The sequence below is a fragment of the Dunckerocampus dactyliophorus genome, chromosome 20, assembly GCF_027744805.1.
Source record: "Dunckerocampus dactyliophorus isolate RoL2022-P2 chromosome 20, RoL_Ddac_1.1, whole genome shotgun sequence".
Lineage (NCBI taxonomy): Eukaryota > Metazoa > Chordata > Actinopteri > Syngnathiformes > Syngnathidae > Dunckerocampus > Dunckerocampus dactyliophorus.
This window is the reverse complement of record NC_072838.1, coordinates 4,181,359-4,208,244: the sequence shown is the minus strand read 5'-3', so window position 1 is coordinate 4,208,244 and position 26,886 is coordinate 4,181,359. Positions and strand designations below refer to the sequence as shown.

Sequence of the window (26,886 nt, the reverse complement as noted above, 5' to 3'; positions counted from 1 at the left end):
TGTGTTTTTTGCACTTACCGCATTTTTCTTTTGCATTTTTGATCCTGCAGCATTCATGTGAGTGTTTTACATTTGCAGCATTTTCCCCTTGCATGTGTTTTATGGTGTTTGGTTTTAGCTAATTGCTGAGTTTGGAGCGTTTGGACATTGCTGCGCGGTTGCCACCGTAGCCAAATGTACAAACAGCAAGCATCGCTAATGAGGAGCGGGTCATCTGTCTGCCAAGCAGTCACCCTCGGGCAGCAGGCTAATTTAATTGCTTCGACACAATCACACACACACACAACAAAAACAAAAGCAACAAAAGACCGTGCATCTCTTACATCATCACAAACGTAGCGATTCTGTTAAGCAGCTAGCTTTTCACTGTCTGGATGCTGCCTTATTTGTGCACAATAAAAGCAAGCTGGAATGATACAGTACATACTGCGTACACTAAAACAATGTGCAAAAACAACACTGACTGTTCACTTGGCTTTATAGACTCCTCAAACGAAATTGTTTTATTTTATTTATTATTTTATTTACATCCATCCATCCATCTTCTACCGCTTATCTGAGGTTGGGTCGCGGGGGCGGCAGCCTATGCAGGGATCGAAGCCCAGACTTCCCTCTCCCTGGCTACTTCGTCGAGTTGCTCCCGGCGGATCCCAAGGCATTCTCAGGTCAGTTGAAAGACATAGTCTCTCCAACGTGTCCTGGGTCTTCCCCGAGGCCTCCTACCAGTCGGTCTTACCCTGAACACCTCCCCGGGGAGGCGTCCGGGATGCTTCCTGACCAGATGCCTTCTTCCCACTTCATCTGACTCCTCTCAATGTGAAAGAGCAGCAGTTCTACTCCCGGATGACAACGCTTCTCTCCTTATCTCTAAGGGAGAGCCCAGATTCTCATCCCAACTGCGTCACACTCAGCTACGAACCGAATAATACTGTATTTATTCTTTTTATTTTTTAAATCATTATTATTCTTTTAATTATTATTATTATTATTAGGTGATGTACTTCAATGTATATATTAAAACAACATGCAACAACAACACTAACTGTTAATTTGGCTTTATAGACTCATCAAACTTAATTATTTTATTTTATTACTTATTTTAGATATTATTACAATTATTTTTTTAAATATCGTTATTTCAAAAAATACCATTATTATAAATTGTATTATTATTATTATTATTATTATTATAATAGGTGATGTACGTTAATGAAACAACATGCAACCACAACACTGACTCTTAATTTGGCTTAATGGACTCAACAAACTAAGTTATTTTATTTTATTTATTATTTCTAATTATTTTTTTTACTTATTATTAATGTCAGGTGATGTACTTCAATTTTAAGCATGGTCCAGATCAATGAGACATCACCATTTCAAAAATAAAACCTATACGCTGCTCAAAAAAATAAAGGGAACGCAATCAATTTCACATGCTGTTGTGCAAATGGAATGGACAACAGGTGGACAGCGAGACACCCCCAATAAACAAATAAATAAATAAAGAGAATGAATAAAAGAGTAAATAAACACATTTGTGTGATTTTGTTGTCAGCACATTCAACTATGTAAAGGACAAACTATTTAATAAGAATATTTTATTCATTCAGATCTAGGATGTGTTATTTTAGTGTTGCCTTTATTTTTTTGAGCAGTATATTTTACGCAGACACTTTGCCTCAAGAGGCCGCCAAATGCATAATAGAGAGTGTTTTTCACACGTGCAGCTGTTTGGCGGCCATTCTCCCGACTCGAGGACCACTCCCGCACGTGAGATCCCGCCTCGCTCTGCCAGGTCCGTCCAAGCTGAGCAACGAGGGGATCGACCCCGGCGGAGAAGGCGACAATCTACTCCCCGTGATGGCGTGTTGTCTTTGTCACGTAAACACAAGTCACGACAAACACAGCCCTTCCTCCTCCCGCATCCCTCCGCTCCTGTCCTTGTTTGTCACTGCCATGTTGTCACTCCCCGTCGCAGCTTAAGGGTTCGACGCACTCGATCTTCTCCTTGATCACGTCAAACGCTCGCCTGGCAACACTTTGTGACAAAAGTGTCGCCTCAACACTTTGAAAAGGCCCGGCGGCTTTATTTTTTAACAAGCTCGGCTGCCTGACTGGAAGATAGCTCAGCTGTGACCAATTATTCTCAGTCAACACTTGGAGAGGACTTATAGGGAGCGTGACATGCCGGCGTGTCAATAGAAGGGGTTATCTCATCTGGTGATGGAGTGGTTGCAAACAAATATGACATTTAAATAAGTAGCGTGCACATTTTTATTCCACTTGGCTCAGACAAAACTGACACAGACAAATGCAAAGAGTGCTTAAAGGGGTCTATCCAACTCATTTTAGGGGGGTTTTAAAATGATATTGGAGCCCATTGGGGCATTATAATACGTTTTGTAAAAAATAAAATGTCAGAAATCTCAAATTATGTACAGGGTAAATCGGCATTCTTCTCCTCTTGGCTGAAACTCCCCCGATCACACCGACTACAGCACATCCCCCCTCCCAAGCAGTTGCTAATGGTTATCAGCAAACAGCAAAGAATTGGATATAATTGGATGAATATTAGAGAATCGGGCGTCAAACTGTGCTTTGTTCACGAAACAGCTGTCTGTGAAGTGGAGCTGTAAAGTGAGGTAGGTCTTTAGCTCCCTCGAAACCTTCCCATTGCAGCCACACTCCATTTCACATACACAATTGTTAGATCTGGAAAAAAAACAATTTATGACTGCCGTTTTTAAGAAAAAGCAACCAAGCATTAAGAAGCACAGTATCTCTTGTCAAATTCCCAACCATTCACAAACTTTATGCGTGGCATACAAATGAAAGCAGGAACAGCTTAAAACACAGCAACTGCATGGTATGACACTTTCTTGTTATGTAGAAAAAGAGCACAACATTTAAACATATTCATATATGTAGATTCAGGAACATATTCAGGATAGGGCCCCTTTAAAGAAACCTGAAATTTACTGTACAGTACCCGTGCCACACAGTTTTAAATGCAGTTCTCTTTTGTGAATGTATTTTGCCACCTACCGGACATCTTTCCAAGTTGCACCCCAGTGACAGACATTTCCAACGCACACTTTAAATTACTACTATTACCAGTATTATTACCGGTAATATTACTGCACCATTATAAACAATATTTACAGTATTGTTAGTGTTATCCTGACTCTAACAGTAAGCTAAAATGTGCGGAACGCTTGTTCTCCAACGGGGTTTTACTACGAACGCCATCCGTGTGACGCCATTTTTAAACTGTCAAGATGGCGACGCACATAATACAAACATGCCATGTCGCCTGTTCTGCCAACAGGACCCCCAATGTTGTTTCCTGGAGCCGCGGAGGGACCATCGCTTTCGGGACGTGCAACTCGGTGGCTTTGTACGATCCCCAGGTTGGGAATAATGTGATATTTCATCGTTTTTTTGTCCTTATTCCACGACTCATGTCAACAATGCGGTTGCGATAAACACATTTACCTGACTAAATGCATAATTTCTGTTTTTGTCGTAGGAAAGAAGGGTTGTTTGTATGCTGAATGGACACACACATCGAGTAAATGCAGTCAAGTGGGTCCATACAGAAGATTGCGGTGAGTATGATATTTAAATGTACACGTAACATTTTACACACAAACGTGTGACGAATCAAAGATGTAATCAACTCCCAGTTCGAGATAATTGTGTCCGGAAGTGGAAAAGAGTGGTGGACGTTTAAATAACTTTAAGGTTAGAGTCAGAGAATACTTGTGGTAGTCTGGCAGCAGGATGTCATGGTTATAATGACAATACCGCAGCCTCCCACCAGGGGGCGCTCGTGCATTGTTTTTTTAATTTCCTTTCAAGATGAGAAAATATTAGTGTAACATATTTTGTTGTTGGGATCAAACCACAGCTCCTGAGCGTCACCTGGTCTCAGGAAGCTCAGACGGCCGTCTCCTTGTCTGGGCATCTCAAAATGGGAAGGTAAGGGTCTCTCAGGTTGCTGTTTTTTGGCTTTAAGAGTCATTCTAATACCAAAGTGTGCAGTTTGTGCAGTCGGTGGAATGTAAAGGCCACACGGGTCCAGTTTGTGCAGTGGATGCACTCTACACGCACGCAGACGCGCACATCCTGGTGGTGTCAGCGGCGTCAGACTCCACTGTCAGACTGTGGCTCTGCAGTGACGCCAAGCAGGGTATGAGATCCAGGACTTTGCCTGTGTACACATTGTTCTGAAATGACACATTTTCAAGTATAATGTTATTTTGGTGGCTTTCCTCCAGCTGAGTGCCTCCACACGCTGTCATTTGGCAGCGGCTTCATGATGGATGTCTCCCTGGCCCTGCTGCCAGGCACCAAAGGTAGTTTCCTCCATTGACGCTCATTATTTTCTCTACTTGTCATCCATATCAACGTGCACCTGCACGACACGCCGGAGGGCCTTGTGCACGTTCCTCGCAAGCCTTTTGTTGAGTGGAAGAGAACATGCCCCGCCTGCTGCAAGTCAAACTTCTTCCTCGCTTGCTCTCTCTGTCTTGCAGTTCCCGTGCTGGCCTGCGGGGGCGACGACTCCCGGGTACACCTATACGTGCAGTCCCGTGAGCAGGTAAGCCGACACGCTCATATTGTAAATCTAATAAATTGCGGGCAACCTTTTGACTTGTACCACAGAAGCTGAGGAGAGTCATGACCCTGCAGGGACACGAGGACTGGGTTCGAGGTGTCGTGTGGACATCCGTAGGTGAGATTTGACGCGCTTATGAGCTTTAAGCACACAATTTTACCATTAGGACACTACAGTGACTGTCGCAATGTGAGTGGGTTTGGCCGTGGGTTTTGGGGATGGGGTGGAGCTGACTTCATCATCTAATTTGCATAATTGTCTACGACACAAAACTCAGTGTGTGGGTTTGTGAGTGTGTGGACGGGTGAAATAAAGCATGTTGGTTTGTATGATAAGAAATGTGCGACATCAGCTCATGTTTTTAAACCGTATTTAACAGCAAAACATGAAGTTATTGACTTACGGGTGTACTCAGCATGCCTTGTGGGCACTTTGTGAATAACAGTTAGTTACGTGTTAGCGCTTTGTCGCGGTTACCTACGTACAATAGTGGTTCATTGTTGTTGTGTGTTAACTTACCTGTTACATGTTTATTTTTTGGTTTGCACCGTGAGTAAGACTAATGTTTTCTGTCGTTTGCGCGCACTCTGTTGTTGGCTGCAGCTGACAATTCCACCTGCTGGACGGTGTTGAAATTACATCTCATTCAGTGCAGGCATCTTTTATAATGTGAATGTGAGCAGAGAGCACCAAATCTTTAAAAAAGTGTCGGACATTTGTATTTGTGGCGGCCTTGCTACAGACAAATGAGGCTCAGGCTTCAGATTCCACGGCCTCCAGTTAATGTAAAGTCGGTTTCTTAGGTATTTTTCACCATCTAAAATGATTGAAAAACTAGCAATAACTCATTAAGGACGTTTCTTTGATTGTCTGTCCCTTGTAATTATCTAAAAAGTGTTGCCAGCGTGTTCTTTAAACAGTCTCACAGGATGGAATGTGTCTCGTAGGCGTCGGTTTGGGGCTGCGCACCAAAACAACCAAACATTAAATTTATCGATAGTCACATAATAAAGACCGCCTCGCTCCATCTTGTGGTGGCACTGAGGCGTTGCCGCTGTCAGTTTTCTCCTCCACCTCGCTGTTCATCATGGTGCAGGACAAGGCCGGTGGTCGCAGGAGTGGCCATCGCTCACTCTCGGAGACAGTGGCTCTTGTTTTGTTTACCGCCTTCCTGCGTGTATTTATTACTCAGCTGTAATGTAAGGCGCATGTCACGGTCCGAGCGTGAGCTCGTCATTGGTTATTTATTTATTCGTTATTTATTTGTGGTGGGCTGCCACAAATAGATTTGCCCTCGTTCTTCAACACATTATAATGGGACTGTCAGTGAACGTAGCTCGTTGTACAGTAGGTGGCATCATAATGCTGCTTTTTAACACGCCTCATATGCACCTGGTCTGCCCGAGAATCAGAACACATAGCAGGAGGGATCAGTGTTGCCAACTTAGCAACTTTGTCGCTACATGTAGTGAGTATTCAGACCCCTCGCGACAAATCTAGCGACTTTTTCTGGTTTTATTGGACACACGGCTTTTCTCATCGAGCAGTGTGTCCTGCAAAGATCTCGCATGCGAACAGAAGAGAAGTTTATTTGTATTTGTGAACATATTTTTCATGTTTTTTTGCTCACTTTACGACTCCCACAGCATCCCCAAAAATATGCAAATTAGACGATGATGTCACTCCCCATGGCACAAATAGAATACAGGTTGATAGATATTATTTTGTTCTGCAGTAGATTTATTATTATTTCTATTTATTTATTGTATATAAATCCACTGTCTCAACACTGCTATTCAGTCCGCATCTACGCGACATAAACTGTATCGTTCATCCTGGTGGGATACATTGTAGTCGTCTACAAGCAACTGTGCGTCTGTGGCGGGTGCAGGTGGCGCGCTGCTGTTGGCCAGCTGCTCGCAGGACTGTCTCATCCGAGTGTGGAGGCTGTCCGCCAAGTCCGGGAAGGATGCCCGAACCTCCACCGAGGAGGAGGAGGACGCCGACGCCGTCATCAAAATGAAAGAGGACGTTTTCCAAGTGGAGGACGAGGAGGAGGAGGAGAGAGGCGAGTGCGGAGCATCGTGATTAATGCAAAGATGGCACACACATGTGATGGCGGCGCTTTATGTTACGTGCGCCCCACCTCTGTCTTGTTTACATGCTCACGTCGTCTTGTCTTCTTCCCGCCACAGATGTGTCCTCCGTCTTTGCCGTGTCTCTGGAGACGGTCTTGGCAGGCCACGAGAACCGGGTGTACGGAGTCCACTGGCAGCCTCCATCTTACACGGGTACCCACGTTTGAAGACGCAACTGCTCGCTTGCGAGACCGGCCGACGTCGAACCCAATGGAGCGTTGACTACGCCTTTGTCTTCTCCTGCAGGCGGCGAGTTGCAACAGCCACTGCGGCTTCTCTCTGCCTCCATGGACAAAACCATGATCGTCTGGGCTCCTGAGGAGGGGTCTGGAGTGTGGGTGGAGCAGGTGAGTGCATGCAGACAACACACGCTGGCTCTCCTTTTTTTGTTCTCCGTGCAGTCCAGCGCTGGAGTTCTGGAGTCTCATCTCTCCTTCTGTCAGAGCCTTTCCCCATCCTCACAAGAGGAGGGATGGATACTCTGTAAGTGGAGACAAGCTCAGGTTGTCCTCCATCATTCAATCACACCGAGCCCCTTTATTAACAAACACATCAGGCCTGGGATGGGTCTATCCCCTCCAACACTCTCTCGCCTATCTTTCTCTTCCCTCTCCTCTCCTACGTCAGCAGCCTTCCCCTCCTCCTGCCACCTCGTCTCTCCGAGCTCCCGACATCTGCCACTGTGCCAGAACTGGGCTAAATTTAACACAAGTGTGGATGGCGACCAAAGTCTAGCAGTGTCTACCCCCACAGCATTATCATTTTTACATGACCCTCACCCAAAAGTGTCACGGTGGACCTCACGCAAGGAGCTCAATAAAGTTATCCCAGACTTTTCTTTGGCCTTTTTTAGGCAAAATGAATTGAGAACTCAAACTCTGGTGGACATTAAATTCGTCAAGGAAACACGCAGGCACAGGGAGAACATGAAAACTCTTCACAGACATGTTCTGATGGAGAGCCGAACCCGGAGGCCGACGTGCTAACTTAGTTCATTACAATTAAATTATAGCTACAGTCATGGAAAAATGTATTAAACCACCCTGGTTTCTTCAGTGCATTGATCCATTTAAAGGCCTGCTACAACTAAAGGTACATTTGTTTGGACAAATGTAGTGATGATAACAAATATAGCTCATAAGCGTTTCATGTAAGAGCAGATACCTAGCAACTTCCATGGTTTTCTAGATAAGAACCAAAATCACTTAAGTTCTTACATGAATAGCTATAGCATTGTAGTGCCAAAACATTGAACTCTTATGTGCTATTTTTCTTGTCATTATTATATTTGTCCAAACAAAGGTACCTTCTGTTGTGTCAGGCATTAAAATGAACAACAAACTGAAGAAACAAAGGTGGTCTAATCATTTTTTCCATGACTGTATATAAAAAAAATAAAATCAGATATCCAAAATAGTATTAAAATAAAAAAACCCCTGATACAAATAAAGCTTAATGCGCTCTATAATATTGAACATTAGACACTCATCACAGCATACCATAGCAGTCCACACATGCCATGCAGATGTTATAGTGGCCGTGATAAGCATAGGTAGGGCTGGTTAGTGTTTGTGAGGAAATGCCGCTATGAATGAGCGGTCCGCTGGGGAAATAGTTCCCCGCACTAACGTTCCTTCTCCTCACGGTTGCAGCATTTCATTCACACTGTCAATTCCTGCGAGAGTCCGCATTTAACAATAGATCCAATTTTTATTGGCCAATTCCGTGATTCCGTCCGCAAGTCAGTTAACGTGGAAATGATAGGGCCCTGCATAGGTGATGATGTTTTGTTAAAAATTGTATTTTTTAAAGTCGAATAATACCTGTCAGCATTTACATAATTTAATAAGGGGAAAATAAGGGAAATTCGCCTTAGAAATGAGAATGGAAAATTTTGTGAAATTTAGCAGAAATATCAGGGGACATTTGTTTAGAAAAAAAAAATCTGGGAAAATAAGAAAAAATTTCCAGAAAATAAGGGAAAGTTTTCCACCCAAAAATTATGGAAAAATCTGGGACATTTTCTGAGAAAATAAAAATAAAAAAAAAGAGGGATAATAAGGGATTTTTTTTCTGAAAAAAAGGGGAAACAAGGTGGACATTTCCAAAAAGTTAGGGAAAATGTAGGACATTTTTCGGAAAAATGATAAAAAATAAGTGAAATCTGTCAGGAAAAAAATAAGATACATTTTCCAGAAAGTAAAGGAAAATTTTCTCCTCAGAAAAGTAGGGAAAAGTAAGGGAAATTTTCCCTTAAAATGAGGGGAAAATAAGAGCAAACAAGGGAAATCCTGGTCTTCCAATAGAATTTCCACTAGCAACCCAGGATGTATTATACTGAAGTTGCCAAAGTTGCTGAGCGGAGAGGACTTTTTTTTTCATGACTATTACATATGAAAAGATATGGGGGGGGGGGACATTTCTCAGTGAAAACGGCATGGTTGACATGTATGAGTCCAACCATTCCATGATGAATAAGCTCACCTGTGCTCAATGCTCATTTGTTAGCAGTGTGACATCACCAAGTGAGATGATGGGAGGGTGTCATCAGTGAAGCAGAACTGCCTCTTAATTAGATCCATCTCTCCATCAATGACATTTCTGCACCTCCGCTTCCCGCAAGCCAAACAAAGACCGGAACCGTTCACTCTGCCTCTTTCACGATACGCGATTAGCGCCCGAAGCAACGCCGCCGCCGTAAAGTATTATTCTAACAAAAGGTGGTCGACGGAGAGGAAAATCATTTTACAGCCGTTTGAAGTTTAGTCAGGTGTGGGCCATCTTTCTGCTCTTCCGTGTGGGTGCAAACCTCCCCTTGCTTCTTTTAAAGCGATACTGCGTCACACACACTCACACACACACGCCTCAAACGAGAGCCAAATGCTTTGAACCGACTGCTAGCTCATCTACACAGCAAGCTTAACCCCGCACACACACACACACACACACACACACACACACACACACACACGCACACAGCGTGCATCAAAGACGTGCCAGCGAATTGAACTGGAATTAGCATTTTGTGTCTTTACAAGCAAGGGACGATGAAAGGCCTCGTCAGCGCTCTTCCTGGGTGTTCCCCCTCCCTCCCCGCATGAAAAAGAGGCCTTCAAGATTTTCAGCCGCGTTAAACCATGCCACCAGTGTCCCGATGAGGACTCACGCTGATCAGTTTGATTAGTTAACGCTGGCGGCGCCTTACTAACGAGACGTAATTAACATCTGGTGGAAGATGGTGAGCTGTGCACACACACACACACACAATCAAAATTAGTCTGGGCCCCTCCCAACGGGAATAATATACAACTTCCTTGTTGTCTTCCTGCTCCGTTCTTCCTGCCGCCGCCCATCATCTCGTATCGTTCTCCCCCTCATAAACAAGACATATGACACAGTTTTGCCCCCCATAGTTTTTTTTTCCCCTTCCTGTGATTTACAGCCAGCTGTTGTCTGCTGAACGTTAAAATCAATCTGCTTAATGTTGCGTCTCCCTCCAGGCCTCGCCTTGCACGCCCCCTACATGACCGCTTCAGAAGCGCGCCGCCATTGCAGTCATTAGGTGTCCTGGAAGTCGTTCTTTTTTCTCTTCATTGCCTTGCACGTCCATTGCTTGAGTTTTGGATTGGACTTGTTTATGTTAGTGGCGCCCCTTATGGGTTGTATTGAAAATGCTTTGAAGGGTATGCAAGCACACATGTAATATACTTACCCTCAAAGTTTTATCATCATTACATAAATGCTCATAAACTTATGGACAGCTAGTTGCTAAGTAAGTAATTTTGCTTACACAAGTAAGCAATAAATAAGAAAATTTTAAGATAATTTTTCCAGAAAAAAACAGGAGAAATTTCTCTCCCAAATTGGAAAAAATTGGGACAATATTCTGGGAAAATTAGGGGAATAAAGGAAAGGGAATGTGGGAAAATGCGGAATTTTCAGGAAAAAAATGACATATGACAAAGGAAATTTGGCAGAAAAAAAATAGGGAAAATAAGGAAAATTTCCCAGAAAAAAATGAGGGAAAACGAGAATTTTTTTTGGAAAATAAAGGACATTTTTCAGAAAAAATGAGGGAAAGTAAGACACATTTTTCAGGGGAAAAAATTAAATTTACCTCAAAAATTAAGGAAAAATAAGGGAAATTTTCTGGAGATATGAGTGGAAATATGACAATGTCTTTTTTTAAATAAAGAAACATTTTCCCCCCCAAATTAGGGAAATTTCTATTGAAAAAAAGAGTGATAAGGAAAATTATTAGGTAAAGAATGGAAAATAAGCTGAACATTTCCCCCCAAAATTTGGCACACTTTCAAGAAAACATTTTTCAAAAAGGAAAGGGTGGAAAAATAGGGGAATTACATTTTGTTCTCGTGGAAGTATGGGATTAAAAAAAAATAAAAAAAAATTATGGAACATTTTGGAAATTTCCCAGCAAAAAATGATGGAAAATAAGAGAAAATTTCCATCAGAGAAAAATAAGGGTGGTTTTTTTTTTTGGTAAAAATGAGCAGCAAGTCAGGGAAATTTTCCTGAAAAAATTAAGGATAATAAGAGAATTTCTTTCAGAAATATTTGGCAAAATAAGGTGAACGTTACCAAAAAAATGAGGTAAAATGTAGGAACTTTTCGGGGAAAATAAGGGAAGTTTTTCAGGAAAAATGAGGGCAACATGGCAAAAAATGAGGGCAACAATGCAGCAGGGCTGCTCGTTTTGACACATTTCCACCCTGTTGTATGCGGCGCTTCACGAGTAGAAACACTTCATAGCCCAAATTCATGTGAAAAAAGATGACATTTTTGGACACAGGACGCCGTTTTGGATCGCTTGCACCTCAACAACATGCCGCCGCTGCGTGTCTTATCTTTGTGGACGTGAAATTGAGCTTTTATCTCATTTCCTGGCAGCCTGGCACGTTCATAAGCTAATTAAAGATGGAGGAGATAACGCTGGTGCGTGGGCAGTGGGCCAAACTTGCAAAGCGTAAATAGATCTCGCCTCCCGGGTGCAGTTCACCTTAAGCGCCGATGGACGAAACACAGACTGGTTTCTCCCTCAGGTACGCGTCGGGGAGGTGGGTGGCAACACTTTGGGCTTCTACGGCTGCCAGATGAGTCCGGATGGGTCCATGATCCTCGCTCATGCCTTCCATGGAGCGCTCCACCTCTGGTGCAAGGACCAGCATGAAGACGTGAGTACGCCAGACCTTATTGTGTTCTATTGGGTTACCATGGTAACAGCAGTATGCTAGATAAGGAATCCAGACAATGTTTCCAGGGGGAGTGGAGGCCAGGTGTCGTCATATCAGGTCACTTTAATGCAGTCCAGGACCTGAGCTGGGACCCTGAGGGGGAATTCCTCCTCAGCGTGGGCTCAGATCAGACCACCAGACTCTTCACTGGGTGGAGGAGGCAGGACAGTAAGCAGGTAAGAAAGCAGCAAGCAAACCATGTGTGAGGAACATCTCCCACGGCTTACACTGCCCCCCTGCAGCTCACCTGGCACGAGATATCGCGGCCGCAGATCCACGGCTACGACATGCAGTGCCTGGCCATGGTCGGGAGGTTCCAGTTTGTGTCCGGCGCCGACGAGAAGGTCCTGCGAGTCTTCCAGGCGCCACGTAACTTTGTGGAAAACTTTGCTAACATCTCCGGGAACCCCAAGGAGAAGCTGTTGGCATCGAGCGTGAGTCTAATGGAGGAACAGTCACATGATACAGTGTCGGTACAGTGTTTGAATTTTCTGTGTGAACGTCAGGACTGTGCAGGACTGCCTGAAGGAGCCAGCACACCTGCTCTGGGTTTGTCCAACAAGGCCGTCTTTCAAGGTACAAAACCTCTCGTGATCTCCATATGAGCTTCCTGCTTAAATTCAGGCATCTTTCTTTAATGACAGGTGACCTCATGTCCAGAGCCCAGGGAGACCAGGAGCAGTTCAGCAGCGTCTCCGACCAATACCAGGAGTCCTACTTCCATCCCATCAACATGACCGGTACACCTCTTAGTTTCTATGGCTTTAAACAACTGGAACCATCTGTTGCCATGTATTTGGTTGGCTTCCTTATATGGAAGAGGGGTGGGGCTTACTTGGCACAAGATAAGCGGCATGTGGACATGTGAGGAGGAGCGAAAGGTCCTATATTATCTGATTTTTCACCATGTTGGAAGTGTGTTGTCCAACATCTAGCATGGATTCTGGATTTAGACAGTCGCCGAAGCGCTATTGTGTACTTGATCCACTTCTTACTCTGCACTCGTCCAACATAATAGATGCCATACATCACATACAACAACATAACATGAAGGAGCGAGGACACAAACGTTAGCAATGCTAGCATAGCTATGTGAGGCTAAAGTTCTAACATTGCACTCACATTTAGGTGTGCTGAAGAAAAACAACAAAATCCAACTTGCGTCTCCCACATCTGTGTCTGACCGATGGGTAGTTGGCAGAGCTGAATTTTCAGATGTGTAGTGAAGCCTGCTTTTTGTGTTTTTATTTTTATTTTTTTTAATATAAAGTGGTGGGTGTATACGTGGGGCTGGCTCATCTAGCTGGGGGGGGGGGGGTCAAGATACTATCATGTCCACGAGGAAGGAAGGAAGGAGGTTTTTCCTTCATGACGTCATGAAAAGTGAGCATTTGAGCGTCGCTTCCCTCAAAAGTGGAGGGAGATGATGGATTTTCTCACTTTTTTCCACATATTTTCACACTTTTTACACCAACAGCATTATTAAAAAGTCACTTTTGCGTAATAGGGGACGTTTAACATGTATTTGACGGCAATGCTAGAATGAATAGAAGTTCGAAGTTAGCTCATCTTCTGGTTGTCTTCTTCTGCTTTGTGTACCAATTATTTATTTTTAAATTATTATGTATTTATATGTATTATTTTCTTAAAAATGTATATGTATATATATATTACATATATATATATATATATATATATATATATATATATATATATATATTTATAATTGACTATTATTTTGTTGTTTTTGTGCAGAGCCTCCACCGGAGGACCACCTGCTCCAGAACACGCTCTGGCCTGAGGTCCAGAAACTGTGAGTATCCACGGAATCTGTGCCAAATCAGCACATAAGTCAGTCCAATTTTGTTGGTATGGTACAAAATGGCAAGACTTCATCTGAAGGTTTGCAGGTTTAGATGCACTTAAAAAGAGCAGGGCCAAAGGAAGAAAAATGCTCGACTTGAGAATGATGTTCCAACTACTACTACTACTACTAGTATTGCTACTACACTGCCACAGATGGATTGCAGTCCTGTGGAAACACTACAATTACAACTACTACTGCTAATAGTAGCAATGCTATGTTTAGTAGTGATGTTAGCAACCGTTGGCTCTAAATGTCGTCAGTGGAATTTTGCATCAGACCGCCTGTGTTGCGCATTTAGCAACACCCTGATTGGGCCCCCGATGAACCAAAAAAACCCACATGCCAAATGTTTTTCCTTTAAGTAACGTTCTCTGAGGCGACTTCAAAATGAATCACGCCTCCCCCCCTCCCATTTTTAAAGGTTTCCAATGTAGCAAGATGGAATTGTTTGTTTGCTTTGGCCCCCGAGGCTTAATTGCTTGTGAAAATGATGCTCTCGCTTCCTTTTCATCATCCCACTTCCTGCCACTCTATGCACACACACACACACACACACACACACACACACACACACACACACACACACACACACACACATAATACGCTGAATGTATTGCCTCCTGTGTGTAGCCAATGTTAATTCCGTTTACAAGTAATTTTGCCATAAACATGACATATTTGGACTCCAGAGCATCGTAATACAAAACTGCATTGAAAAAGGGCTTGATTTTAGCTTCATAACGGCATCCCTTGTCTACATCACTACCCACCGTCATCACCTTGTCCTCCAGGTACGGCCACGGCTTCGAGATGTTCTGCCTGGCGTCCGACAGCGCCAGGACGGTGGTGGCGTCGGCGTGCAAGGTGAGCCGCGGAGGAGCTTTGAGCGCTTAGCGCAGAGATCAATCTTGTCTGCGTCGCCTCGCAGGCGTCCAAGGCGGAACACGCGTCCGTGCTGCTGTGGAGCGCCACCACCTGGCGCCAGCTGCAGGCGCTGCCCTTCCACACCCTCACCGTCACCCAGATGTCCTTCTCCCCGGACTCGCGGCTCCTGCTGGCTGTCTCCAGAGACCGTACCTGGTCGCTATGGCGCCGTGAACCCCCCGCCGCAGGTGAGCTGGCTTGACCGTACGGCCGCGCCCGTCGTGCTCGTTTGACCGCCGCCATGTTTGTTGTCACGCAGAGTTTTCCCTGCACGCGCACACCACCAAGGACACGGCCGTGCACACCCGCATCATCTGGTCATGTGACTGGACTCACGACAGTCGCTACTTTGTCACGTCCAGTCGAGACAAGAAGGTGACGCTTTGTCCCAGTAGTACTCGTAGTAGTAGTATTCATGTGTATGTATGTGTACAGGTGATAGTATGGGGACCGTGTACCACGGACCACTCTGAAGAGTCTCCTCACATGAAGCCGTGTTCCTCCATCTTGGATGTGGGCGACTCCGCCACCGCTGTCGCTTTTTGCCCTCAACGCTGCTCTCGCAACAGGTACTCTTTTCAATACTGTACACACAGTACTACTACTAGTACTTGTAGTTCTACTAGTACTTGTACTTCTGTGTTGGCAGCTGCTATTACACCATCACTACTACTTCAAGTAGATATGGTAATACTACCACTTCTACAAAAACTACTACTAGTACTACTACTTCTAATACTCCTGTGTGGAACTGCAATTATTACTGCTAGCACTTATAGTACTACTGTAAGTATGGTATACTACTACGACTAATACTATCCGTTATTACTTTAATGTGCATTACTTTAGACTATAACTTCAGTAATACAACTGCTACTGCTACTTTTAGTGCATCTCGTACTACTACTACTACTACTACTACTATCCATTATTATTTTAGTACTATCACTAATACTACTACTATGTCTACTATAACAACAACTACAAATTCAGTAATAGAACAACTACTACTGCCACTTTTAGTGTCTCTTGTACTACTATTACTACTACTACTGCTACTACTTAAATTTGTACTACAACTAATCCCCATTCTACTACTTCAACTAGTCTGAATATACGCGTACAGTACGTGCGTACAGTACGTGCGTACAGGCCAGACGTTTGGACACACTGCGTTTTCTTTATTTCCATGTTTACATTGTAGATTGTCACTGAAGGAATCCAAACTATGAACGAACACGTGGAATCATGTACTTCACAAACAAGTGTGAAATAACTCTTAAACATGTCTTACTGTATGTTTTAGAGCCACACTTGGCTTTTTTGATAGCGCTGCAAACCCTCTCAATGAGCTTCATGAGGCACTCACCTGAAATGCTTTCCACTTCACAGGTGTGCCTTGGCAGGGTTACGTAGTGGAGTTTCTTGCCTTATTGTGGGGTTGTGTTGTGTTTGGCCTGTACTGTATCTAATAGTACTACTCCATCTATTACAACTAATAGGTGTCCTAGTACTTCCATCTGGTCCTGCAATTACTATTTCCAGTACTCAATATGGTACTTCTACTACTTAAAGCTTTTACCAACAGGCCATCAGGCTTCTCAACGAAGCACGCAACACACGCACACACTCATAGCACTTTATTATTTATTATTTATTTATTTGTATTAATGTCTCTTATGTTGTTGTTGCTTAATTTATTGGTATTAATGTTTCTTCTGTTCTTATTCATTTTCTTGTGTTTTTTTTTTCTTTCTTTTTTGGGAGAATGAATAGAAAAATAATTTCATTGCATAGCAGAACCACCAGTTTTACTGTGCATATGACAACTACTAGTACTTCGAGTACTAACACTGCTATTTCAGTCTTTCATTACGACTACAACCACGACTAATTGTAGTACTGCTGCTACTACCACCGTCACTTTTGTTGCTGCTTCTGTTACTACCACTACTACTACTACTAATATTGTAGTACTGCTGCTACTAGTACTCCCGCTAATACAAATTGTACTGCCACCAGTACCGGTTGTACACCTTTTCTAAGAATCATAACAATGGTTGTTGTGATGATGACGATCATGGGTGGTGCTTTCGTAGGTATGTAGTGGCAGTGGGTTTGGAGAGTGGGAAGGTAGTTTTGTACGGATGGACGCCTGATGGACTCGCTGATGGAGGACAGGACTGGATCAGCCTGGGAGAAACGGACGTTTCGTATCCTTCTGGAAAACTGCTATCTTGACCTCAGTCAGCGTATTTGTACTTCCAACATGGAGTATGAATGTAGCAGTACTGCGGTTGACTTGACCTTGACCACGCCGCGTCCGACAGACAAAGTCACACTATGGCCGTCAAGAGGCTGCGATGGAGGCCGAGAGTGGAGGACGAGGAGGCGACGTCCCGGGTCCGGCTGGCCAGCGCCGGCGCCGACCACGCCGTCAAGATCTTCAGCATCAAGAAAGACGCTCTCTAGCGCCACCCGGCATCATCATCTAAAAGTGCAATCATCATGTCACGCTCATGACTCGCTACTTTTTTATTTATGAGGACAATAAAGGACACTTTTTCTATCTGCTATCCTTGTCCTGTCCTCCGTTGATCGTCTTCCCACACTCAACTTTGGCTCTGAAACTTTGCTTTATGAGCCTCTGAGGACACAAACGTGGAGACATTCCAGCCATTCTGCTGACCTGAGCAGGATGCTGAAGGCCGTTCTGCAGGAGCACATCCACTGGCGGCTACGTGGCTAATGTATGAGCAGGAGAGACGCTAACTGCCGCTTGTAACTCTTCGCTAATCGCAGCGCAGCGCCTGACCTCCTCCAGCTTTTGGGACGTTTGTGGACCGTACGTCAAAAGAGATTTCCCGAGCAGCAGCATAATGCCATTAAGAGATGGCCGCCATTTTTAATACACGAGTGACCGACCTCGCATTCCATCAAAACGTTCATGACCACCAGCATGCTAATGGGGTGGGGGCGGCACCCCCTCCAAGGCGTCCTTGGGCGCTCGTCTTGATGAGATGGGATCAACGCGGTGGAGCGGCCAGGAAGGATTAGAAGATGTCTGAGAGGTCTTGAACGCAGCATTTGAATCTTTAATATGAAATAAAGGAGAGTGTGCCCTGCATGCACGCTTGGACACTTCATTAGGCGCCCTCTTTATTCTTCTTATGATGATATGCTGTATATGAGTATATATCATATCAATTTCAGCATCTTTCAATGCCTAAAAACTGCTATATAAAATGTCTTTATTATAATCATTGTTAGTAACAACATATTTAATAATATTATACATCATTCTAATTTGTTATATATGATGAAAAACATTTATTCATCATTTGTAATCTTTGTAATTCACAAATTCAAACCTTTTGAGAGCAATAATTAAATAAGATACAACAATAATAATAATAATTATAATAATAAATTATGATAAAGAACAGATGGCCATGTCATAATATAAAGTTATTTTAAATAATACACAAATGTATACTAATATAATAAATATATACAACTGCACTTTCTTTGTCCAGTCAAAAGTTTAGAGACACGTTCTCATGCTCTTGAACGATAAGGTGACTCTAAACTTTTGACTGGACTAAGTACAGTATTGTGCCGTTCTTTAGGACTAGTGGGTTTACTACAATTTATATTTAGTATATTATTAAAAATATGATGGTCGCCAGCCAATTGCAGGGCTATTTTATGAAACATACACAGTCAAAACTCTGTTGACACTTCATCATTCAAGAGCATGAGAAAGTGTCTCTAAACTTTTGACTGGTCCCAGTATGTGCGGTTCTCTGGTATATTGTATTTTATATATATACAGTCAGACCTGTCTATAGCGGCCACTTTTTGCCGTTTCCCTTCGGTGGCCGACAGGTGGCCGCTATAGACAGGTTGGCGGCCATTTTGAATTTGTGCGCACACATATTAACATGTATTCACAAAAAGACTGGAGCAAAACCAAGAGACGTAGGGGAAAACGCTCTGTTGACACATAAACAGGTCGGTAAATCTAGCTAACAGCTCCGGTGAGGAAACTAGTAATATCAATAACAACAATGAACCAGCGCCGCACATTCGATGGCGCTGGCCTTTTATCCGCCACAAATGTTAATTGACCGCAGCTGCGCGGCCACCAGGCATGAAGCGGCTGCCTCTTCCTCCCCGGAGAAGGCACAGCCCGCCAAATAAGAGCGCAGGACAGGGGACGCTCGCTCCTGTTCTGCAGAACGTCACAAATTTCCATCTTTGATTTTTTTTTTAAACACGATTTTAATAGCAAGAAATAAAAATTTTTGTGAACGAGCCCGAGGATGAAGCAGTCATGAATGGGTGTGTACAATTGAGTGCGGAGGAGGCGCGAAGATGGTCGTAAACTAACAATACCATCACTCCTTTCTTATTGAACGGGCTTCTAATCTCTAATTAGTCGGCAATTAAGTGATATTTTAGATGTTTTATTCAGGTGTTTTGGCTATTTTAGAATCTATTCACGGCATTGCAAAGTGGGAGGATTACCGTTTTGGCCGTCATTGAATCTTTTCAGGGCGGCATTGCAAAGTAAGAAGACGGCTTTTTTTATGTCGAGCTGGGACTCAGTCATTAAAGTCTACGCACGACGGCTTTGTTGCTTAAAAAACAAAACTTTTTCGTGCATGAAGCTTCTGCTTGAGTCGGCATTTTGGCCGCTATATGTGGTCAGATATTGACCAAGGGATACAAAATGGGTGGCCGCTGGCCGTGTTAGACAGGTGACTGCTATACACAGGGTCTATAACACGTACATTTTCTGCGGGGGGGGGATTTTTTTTCTTCAGTGGCCGCTATAGGCAGGTGGCCGTTATATACAGGTGGCCGCTAAGACAGGTTTGACTTGTATAAAGAAATTAGTCGAATGTTTTTAGACACTTTTTCGTTCAAGAGCATGAGAAAGTGTCTACAAACTTTTGGCTGGACTAAGTACAGTATGTACCATCCTCTAGTACTAGCATGTTTTCCTCCGCTAAGGAATTGTTGTAAATGGGATATGGAACGACGGGGGTCATCCGGATCCTCGTCTGGATCCAGGAATTTTTTCAAGGATGCTTTAACATTGCGCAATAGGACCGTTTTCGGCATTTGTGCATTTTACTCCACAAAAAATGGTCAGAGCACTTGGGGAAAAAAATACAGGACAAGTTTCCAACAGGAAAATATCAAAGGCTGATCCAGATTATGGAATAATTTGGAATACTATGATCCAGAATATGAAAAAATAGGGGACCTTTGGAATTTTCACCCAAGGAAGACAACAAATGAAGCTATAAACCTGCAATAAACACCATTATATATATTATATATATTATATATATTATATATACACCAAGACACGGTGGAATCTGGAGTGTGTCAACGGATTTGTTGTCTCTTCAAAAGCTATGAAGCTACTGTACAGCCAGAAGAAAACCGCCCTGACGGAAAATGCAATTCTTGTGAATAACTACGGAACTAATATTGATATCATTATGATATCAGTTGCAGTTGATACCAGTTGCTCATGCTATGTTTTCATGGTCAAGGAAGCTAAATATGTAGATCAAATAAATGTAGGACTACTATTTATGGTGTAAATCACAATATGGGGGAACTATGGCGCTTGGCCTGGTTGTGTTTTATTAAAAAATACACAGTCAAAAGTTTGGAGAGACTTTTTCATGCTATTGAATGACAAAGTGTCTTCAAACCTTTGACAGGAGCAAATAATGTTCAATTCTCTGGTACGGTTTTGTATATTTTTAATACGAAAAAAAAAGCACCTACTTGGTTTTCCATCAAACAAAAGCCAGTAAGCGATATTTTTCAGATGGTTCACAGAGTAAAAAAAAAAGGGTTGGAGCAGAGCGTCTCACTTTCAGTCTCACTTTATTCAACGATGATGTGAAAAGTAAAGGCTGTCCAGGACATTCAGACAACAAAAAGAAGAAGGTCGTTGTTTTATTTCCCTCCCAAATCCCAGCGTGGCAACAACTAATGGCGCCGAGAAAGACGTTGAAGTGTCGGGATGTCATGTGATACTTTATACAACGTCTCCACAGCTATACCTCATCTGGACATAACATCGTTACAGATACTGTAAAATTAATCGAGAATTAAAAAAACTCCAAGTATCATTTGCGGCATTTTTTTGTGTGAAATCAACATTAAAAAACATGAGAATGTTACTTAAAGATCTTTTACATATACATTTATATATATCTATATATATATATATATATTTATCTATATACTGCAGTTGACTCTTTCTGTGAACAGAAAACAAGTTATTGCCCCTCTGGTTGCATTTTGGTTTGTTCAACGTAAAGAGTGAAGCACAATCAAAGTGACGCTGAACTTGGCTGGAAAGTGTTTTGTCTCTCTGCAGACGCCGTAGAAAGGCTTAGAAAAAGAAAACCATTCGTGCTTTTTCCTCGATGACGGCAACTTTTACAACTTTTATGAGCCCTTGACCCACCGCGGCTGCATTTGCACCACTTTGTTAAACAGAAACTTCAAATAAAACCAAAAGATTATCACATTTTTCCTCTTTAGCGATAGGAAATAACGGAAAAAAGATAGACTGTCTGCTTCTACCTTCCCCCTCAGTCCGTGTGACCGTCTTAGTTTGTTAGTTTGAGGTCCTACTTGTACATAACAGAAACATTTCATGTTTTTAGAATCAGGGTTTCCCAAAAATTATGATTTCGGTGGCCCCAAATGGGTGCAGTTTTATTGTTATAGTGCAGTCAAATGTCGGTTTTCGTATGCCCCAGTTTTTGTATGATTCGGTTTACATCAGAAATATTGTCAGACTTTTTGGAAGTAATTAATAACAAAAACTGAGGAACCGTTGCAATCATCAATCAGGCGAAATACAACTACCACCGTGAAACCTCGGTTTTCGTACACCCTATTTTTCACATGATTCGGTTTCCAACGACAATTTTCACTGAAATATTGTCCCAGTTTTTGTTCACATCTTGGTTTTCCTATGCCCTACTTTTCATACAATTCGGTTTTCAATGACTATTTTCGTCATCGGTTTGGAACAAATTAATAACAAAAACTGAGGTGACCATCAATCAGGCACACGCTCTCTCTGCAAGGTAAACTTCTCCAAGCCTTGATGTGTTTTAGTTCAGTCAAACCTGGGTTTTCCTGTGCCCTACTTTTTGTACGATTTGGTTTTCTATCACAGTTTGCGCCGTCGGTTTGTAATGAATGAATAATGAAAACCGAGGTACCACTGTAATTAATCAGCCGGACATTCAAATCTAAGCATTTTAGTACAGTCTAACCTCAGCTTTCATAGGCCCTACTTTTTGCACGATTCAGTTTTTGATCAAATTTTGTCCCAGTTTTTGTACATTGTTTTTCCTACTTTTTATACAATTCGGTTTTCAATCACAAAATTTTGGCCCAGTTTTTTTTAGCCCATCTTGGTTTTCGTACACCCGTTTTCATACGATTCACTTTCTAACAAGAATTTTTGCCAAAATGTCATCACAGTTTTCGTATTTTCACGATTTGGTTTTTGACAACATCTTTTGCCGGAATTGCGTCCCAGTTTTTGTGCATCGTTTCGTCCTTCGCACGCCTTACTTTTCATACAATTTTCAACGACAATCTTCGCCAAAACTTCCTCCGAGTTTTTGTACACAGTCTTGGTTTTTGTATGTCCAACTTTTCATATGATTCGGTTTTCGACGACAAATTTCACCAAAATTTTGTCTGTTTGTACACCATCTAAGTTTTTGTATGCCCTACTTTTTGTTGAAATTTAATTTACATATTAATTAAATTTTTTTTGTACAGCATATTACTGTATATATGTATATATATATTTATATATGTATATATGTATATGTATATATGTATATATACAGTATATAGCCTATATTAATATGTCAATATGTATGTTTATATGCATATATGTCAAATGTAGTTGAATTTTTGCCTCTGTTTCCGTCTGACCTTTGCAATGAATTAATAACGAAAACATAGGTAATCATCAATGAGGCACACACTCTCTTGGCAAAGTAAATAAAGTATATCCACGCCTCGTTGGATTTTAGTAAAGTCAAACGTTGGTTTTCGTACAACCTACTTTGCATACGATTTGTTTTTCAACATCAGTTTTCGTCACAATTCCGTCCCAGTTTTTGTACTCTGTTTCGGTTTTCGTACGGCCTACTTTTCATCTGATCCTGTTTTTGATGACAATTTTCGGCATAATTTTGTCTCAGGTTTTGTACATCGTCTCGGTTTTCGTACGCCCCAATTTTCATATGATTCTCTTTTAGTCGAGTTGCAGCAAATTAATAAGGAAAATTGAGGTAATCATCAATCAAGCACACACTCTCTCGGCAAAGTAAAGTACATCCAAGCCTCGATGTATTTTAGTACAGTCAAACCTCCATTTTCGTATGCCCTACTTTTCATACAATTCAGTTTCAACGACAGTTTTTGCCAAAATGTTGTCCCATGTCCCAGTTTTTGTACGCCCTACTTTCTGATGCTGTTCTGTTTTCGCTGACAGTTTTCGGCAAAATTCTGTGTCAGTTTTCGTGTGCCCTACGTTTCATACAATTCTGTTTTATATGACGTGTATGTTTTCGCCGCAATTTCATGTCATTTTCTGTACTTCGTCTTGGGTTCATAATTTTTTTTGGGACGACAACTTTCGACGCAATTGCGTGCCAGTTTTTGTACACGTCTCAATTTTCGTACGCCCCACTTTTCGTGTGATTTGTTTTTTGTCTGAAATTCCCATCTCTTTCTTGGAACAAATGAATAACGAACGTAACGCTGCAATCATCAATCAAGTACATCCAAGCCGCGATGCATTTTAGTACAGTCAAACCTCGGTTTTTGTACGATTCGGTTTTCTACGACAATTTTTGACATTCCAGTGTCTGTACACTGTACACAGTTTCGTACGGCCAAACACCGCGCCTAACAAACTGCCTGTAGGAGTCCGTGTGCCGATCATTTGGCAGGAAAACCTATGAAAGTCTTCAGTAAAGGCAAAAGTAATGTTTGATGTCCAGTTATCCTTTTCATTCGTCATTTAGCGGTCATTATTTTCTGTACGTAAAGCTAGAATTATTCTCTGTAAAAGACATTTTTGGGTAATATTTTGGGGTTTCTGTAACGGATTAATTGGATGTACGTGATTTCCTATGGGAAAAATGCCTTCGCTTTTTGTCTGACTTTTTGGAAGGGACTACGAAAACAGAGGTTTCGCTGTATTTGATATCATTAAAGAAACGTTTCCTACGAAACTGCGATCTCCCAATGACACTCACGTCGACACGTCGATGTCAAGCATCAATGCAAAGCCGCTCAAGACGCGCTAATCTTGACAAATCATCAAACTTGGCCAGCAAGGTTTGGGAAACCCTTTAGTGGATGCAAAGAGCAGGTGCAAAAACTGCAAATACGCGTGAATGACACATTTGATTCCATGCCGTCCCCTGTGAAAAACGATAAAACATCCGTGGACGTCAGCAACTTGTACACAATCACAATGAATGTCACCATAGAAAAATGTGAACGTCTCGTTTGGGTCGGACCGGTGCTTGCTTGTGTGGTTCTGCTGTGGTTTAGTGGCCCAGGTGCTCCTGTGTGGGGCGGGCGGTGCCTAGCGGGGCGGTGGGGGGGGGGTCATAGCTCTCACAGGAAGTCACTTTCTGCCTCATACGAGCTCCATTCAGCTGGTCCCTTTGGGTCCAGTTCTTCAGTTCTGACCTAGCGGTCCGGTTTCATCCCACGCCGTCCCGTGCATTGCGGCGTCGGGTGTTAAAAAAAAAGAAGAGAAAGAAAAAGTCAAAAAGGGCAATGTAAAGATGCGTGTTTGCGCCGTGACGACAGGCACAGCGCTGGACGGGACGCCTTTTACAAAAACTAAAAAGCAAGACACCGATGGTGAAAAACAACAAACCGTCTCCATCAAACGTCCTCCACAGTCTCCGCTTGCATGAGGACAAAAAAAACGCACCAAAAAAAACATTGCGTGTTGGGGCCGGCGTTGCGTTTCCATAGCAACAGGGGCCAGGTGAGACGTGACGTACGGCCGACCAGTGGGGGGCGCTGCGTGTGCTTCAATGCTCAATCCAAGAACCTCGCCAGTTGTGGAAATTCAGGTCAAGTGCGGCTGTGGTCGACCTACATCCTTTCCAACACCCCTCTGGGATCAATATGATCAGTCCCGCCATGCCATGTTTTTGTATTTTGTGTGTATTTCTTGGCGTACGACACGCACGCACGCGCATGACCAGTGAGGCCGAGCGGCGGTGCAAATTTAGCATCGTGGAAAAAAAGAAAGGGCCGCCACGGGCATTAAGAACGCCCGTGCGTTGGTCAGCATCTTCCGCAAAGACGTGTGCTTTCATCGAACCCCTCCCAGCCCCCCCACACCAAACAAACGGTCCACATCACATCCCGTACGAAGCAAACGACACGCCGACGTCCAGAATGATATTTACATGTCTCACGTGCGACTAATGTGGGGGGGGGGCGGGGAAAAAAAAGACGACGACTCTTCAGGAGCGGCTAAGGCTTCATTGCTGCGGTGTTGTTGGATGCACACGTGCCTTTGCGGAGGTTAGCGCTGCCAAGCGAATCCAGGCTCCTCCCACCCCCCCCGCCTCCCGCCTGGTTCTCCCAGTAGCGTCCCTCCGCCATGTCCTCCGTGTCGCTGATGCTGTCAGTCCATCTTGGCGTAGAAAAAACAACCGTTGAGGTCTCCTTCGCAAGAAGAGACGGTCTCGTGTGTGTTATTAAGGGAGAGGTGGGGGCGTGGTCGAGAGGGTCGGGGTCTTGGCGGTCGGCCGGGGGGTGGGGGCGGGTCGGCGGGGTGACGCTCACAGGCCCGACACCATGACCCGGTAGGAGGGGGGCATGTGTCTGTGCCGCGGGCTGGAGCCGGGGCTGTCGTTGGGGCTGGTGCAGCTGGCGTCCACCCCCCCTATGGAGGGCAGGTAGGCGTGGTGCAGGATGGGCAGCTGCAGCGACAGGCGGCGCTGTATGCTGCAAAAACACACAAGAGCGAGCATTTCAACACACCTGGAATATCATCTTGCACAGCAAGCCCAACATCAAATATGAGACCCTTTACACGAGTTTTGATGAAATATTTATTGTAATATTAAATCTGTTTCTTTAAAATTATGACCTTTTTTATTAGCTTATTACTGCAATTGTTTATCATTAGGAATTAATTCTTGTTTGTTTGGAACGTTGCAACTTTATTGTCATAAAATGTGTGTACTGTATATTTCTTTACAATATTACCACTTTATTCTTGTAGTAGTACAACATCATCTGCTAAACAAAATGTAATAGTACAACTTTATTTGATTATTAGGACTTCATTCTTGTTTTTTAAAATCTCATGAAGTACCAATCCTTTTTAATTGTAATATTACAACTTTATTCTCATAATATTACAGCATTATTGTGCTAATATTACAGTTTTTTGATTATCATTGGGACTTCATTCTTGTTTGTGTTTTATGTCTTGAAATAATTACCAGTATTTTTTTACTATTGCTGGGAACATCTGGCAGAGGCTCCCGTTCGTCAAGGCTTCAGCTCTCACCTCCGGCAGAGCTTCGCCTGCATCCCGGGGGAGGCCGAGGATATGGAGTCCGAATGGGCCGTATTCTGTGCCTCCATTGCTGGGGCAGCCGATCGGAGCTGTGGCCGCACGGTGGTCGGTGCCAGTCGTGGCGGCAAGCCCCGAACCCGATGGTGGACACCAGAGGCCAGGGTGGCCGTCAAGCTGAAGAACGAGTCCTATCGAGCATGGATGGCTTGTGGGGCTCCTGAAGCAGCTGACAGGCACGCGGCTTTGCCGGTGATGGAGTCAAAAATTCGGGTGTGGGAGGAACACGATTTTCGGTCGCCCTTGAGTGGTTCTGGCAAACCGTCCAACGCCTCAGAAAGGGGAAGCAGTGCCCGGTCCACACTGTTTACAGCGGGTCTGGAAGCCTGCTGACCTCGACTGAGGACATAGTCGGACGGTGGAAGGAATATTTTGAGCTCCTTCTC

General features: G+C 43.3%; 2 protein-coding genes across 2 annotated transcripts in view; one reads left to right on the top strand and one right to left on the bottom strand.

Moving 5' to 3' along the window:
• Positions 1-3,281: 3,281 nt before the first annotated feature.
• elp2 (elongator acetyltransferase complex subunit 2) lies at positions 3,282-17,989 on the top strand. Its single transcript, XM_054763558.1, has 22 exons — positions 3,282-3,413; positions 3,533-3,611; positions 3,914-3,984; positions 4,048-4,195; positions 4,284-4,361; positions 4,542-4,606; positions 4,672-4,741; positions 6,516-6,692; positions 6,820-6,915; positions 7,009-7,109; positions 11,823-11,954; positions 12,041-12,190; positions 12,257-12,448; positions 12,521-12,590; positions 12,659-12,754; positions 13,770-13,827; positions 14,673-14,745; positions 14,810-14,993; positions 15,065-15,180; positions 15,241-15,374; positions 16,905-17,018; positions 17,136-17,989. The coding sequence occupies exons 1-22, from the start codon at positions 3,282-3,284 to the stop codon at positions 17,275-17,277; spliced, it is 2,478 nt and encodes an 825-aa protein (XP_054619533.1). The 3' UTR covers positions 17,278-17,989.
• A 2,585-nt stretch (positions 17,990-20,574) lies between these two features.
• The window catches only part of gabbr2 (gamma-aminobutyric acid (GABA) B receptor, 2), a 171,516-nt gene continuing 165,204 nt past the window's right edge, over positions 20,575-26,886 (bottom strand). The window contains exon 19 of the mRNA XM_054763557.1: positions 20,575-25,863. Coding sequence (XP_054619532.1) covers positions 25,698-25,863 — 166 coding nt within the window. The 3' untranslated portion in view covers positions 20,575-25,697. The remainder of the gene's footprint in view (positions 25,864-26,886) is intronic.

Bases quoted from the DNA above. Each gene is read 5' to 3' on its own strand.
- elp2 (XM_054763558.1), top strand. From the start codon at position 3,282: ATGGCGACGCACATAATACAAACATGCCATGTCGCCTGTTCTGCCAAC. The intron at 14,746-14,809 runs GTGAGCCGCGGA...GTCGCCTCGCAG, and splicing joins TGGTGGCGTCGGCGTGCAAG to GCGTCCAAGGCGGAACACGC. The intron at 17,019-17,135 runs GTATCCTTCTGG...CGCGTCCGACAG, and splicing joins CTGGGAGAAACGGACGTTTC to ACAAAGTCACACTATGGCCG.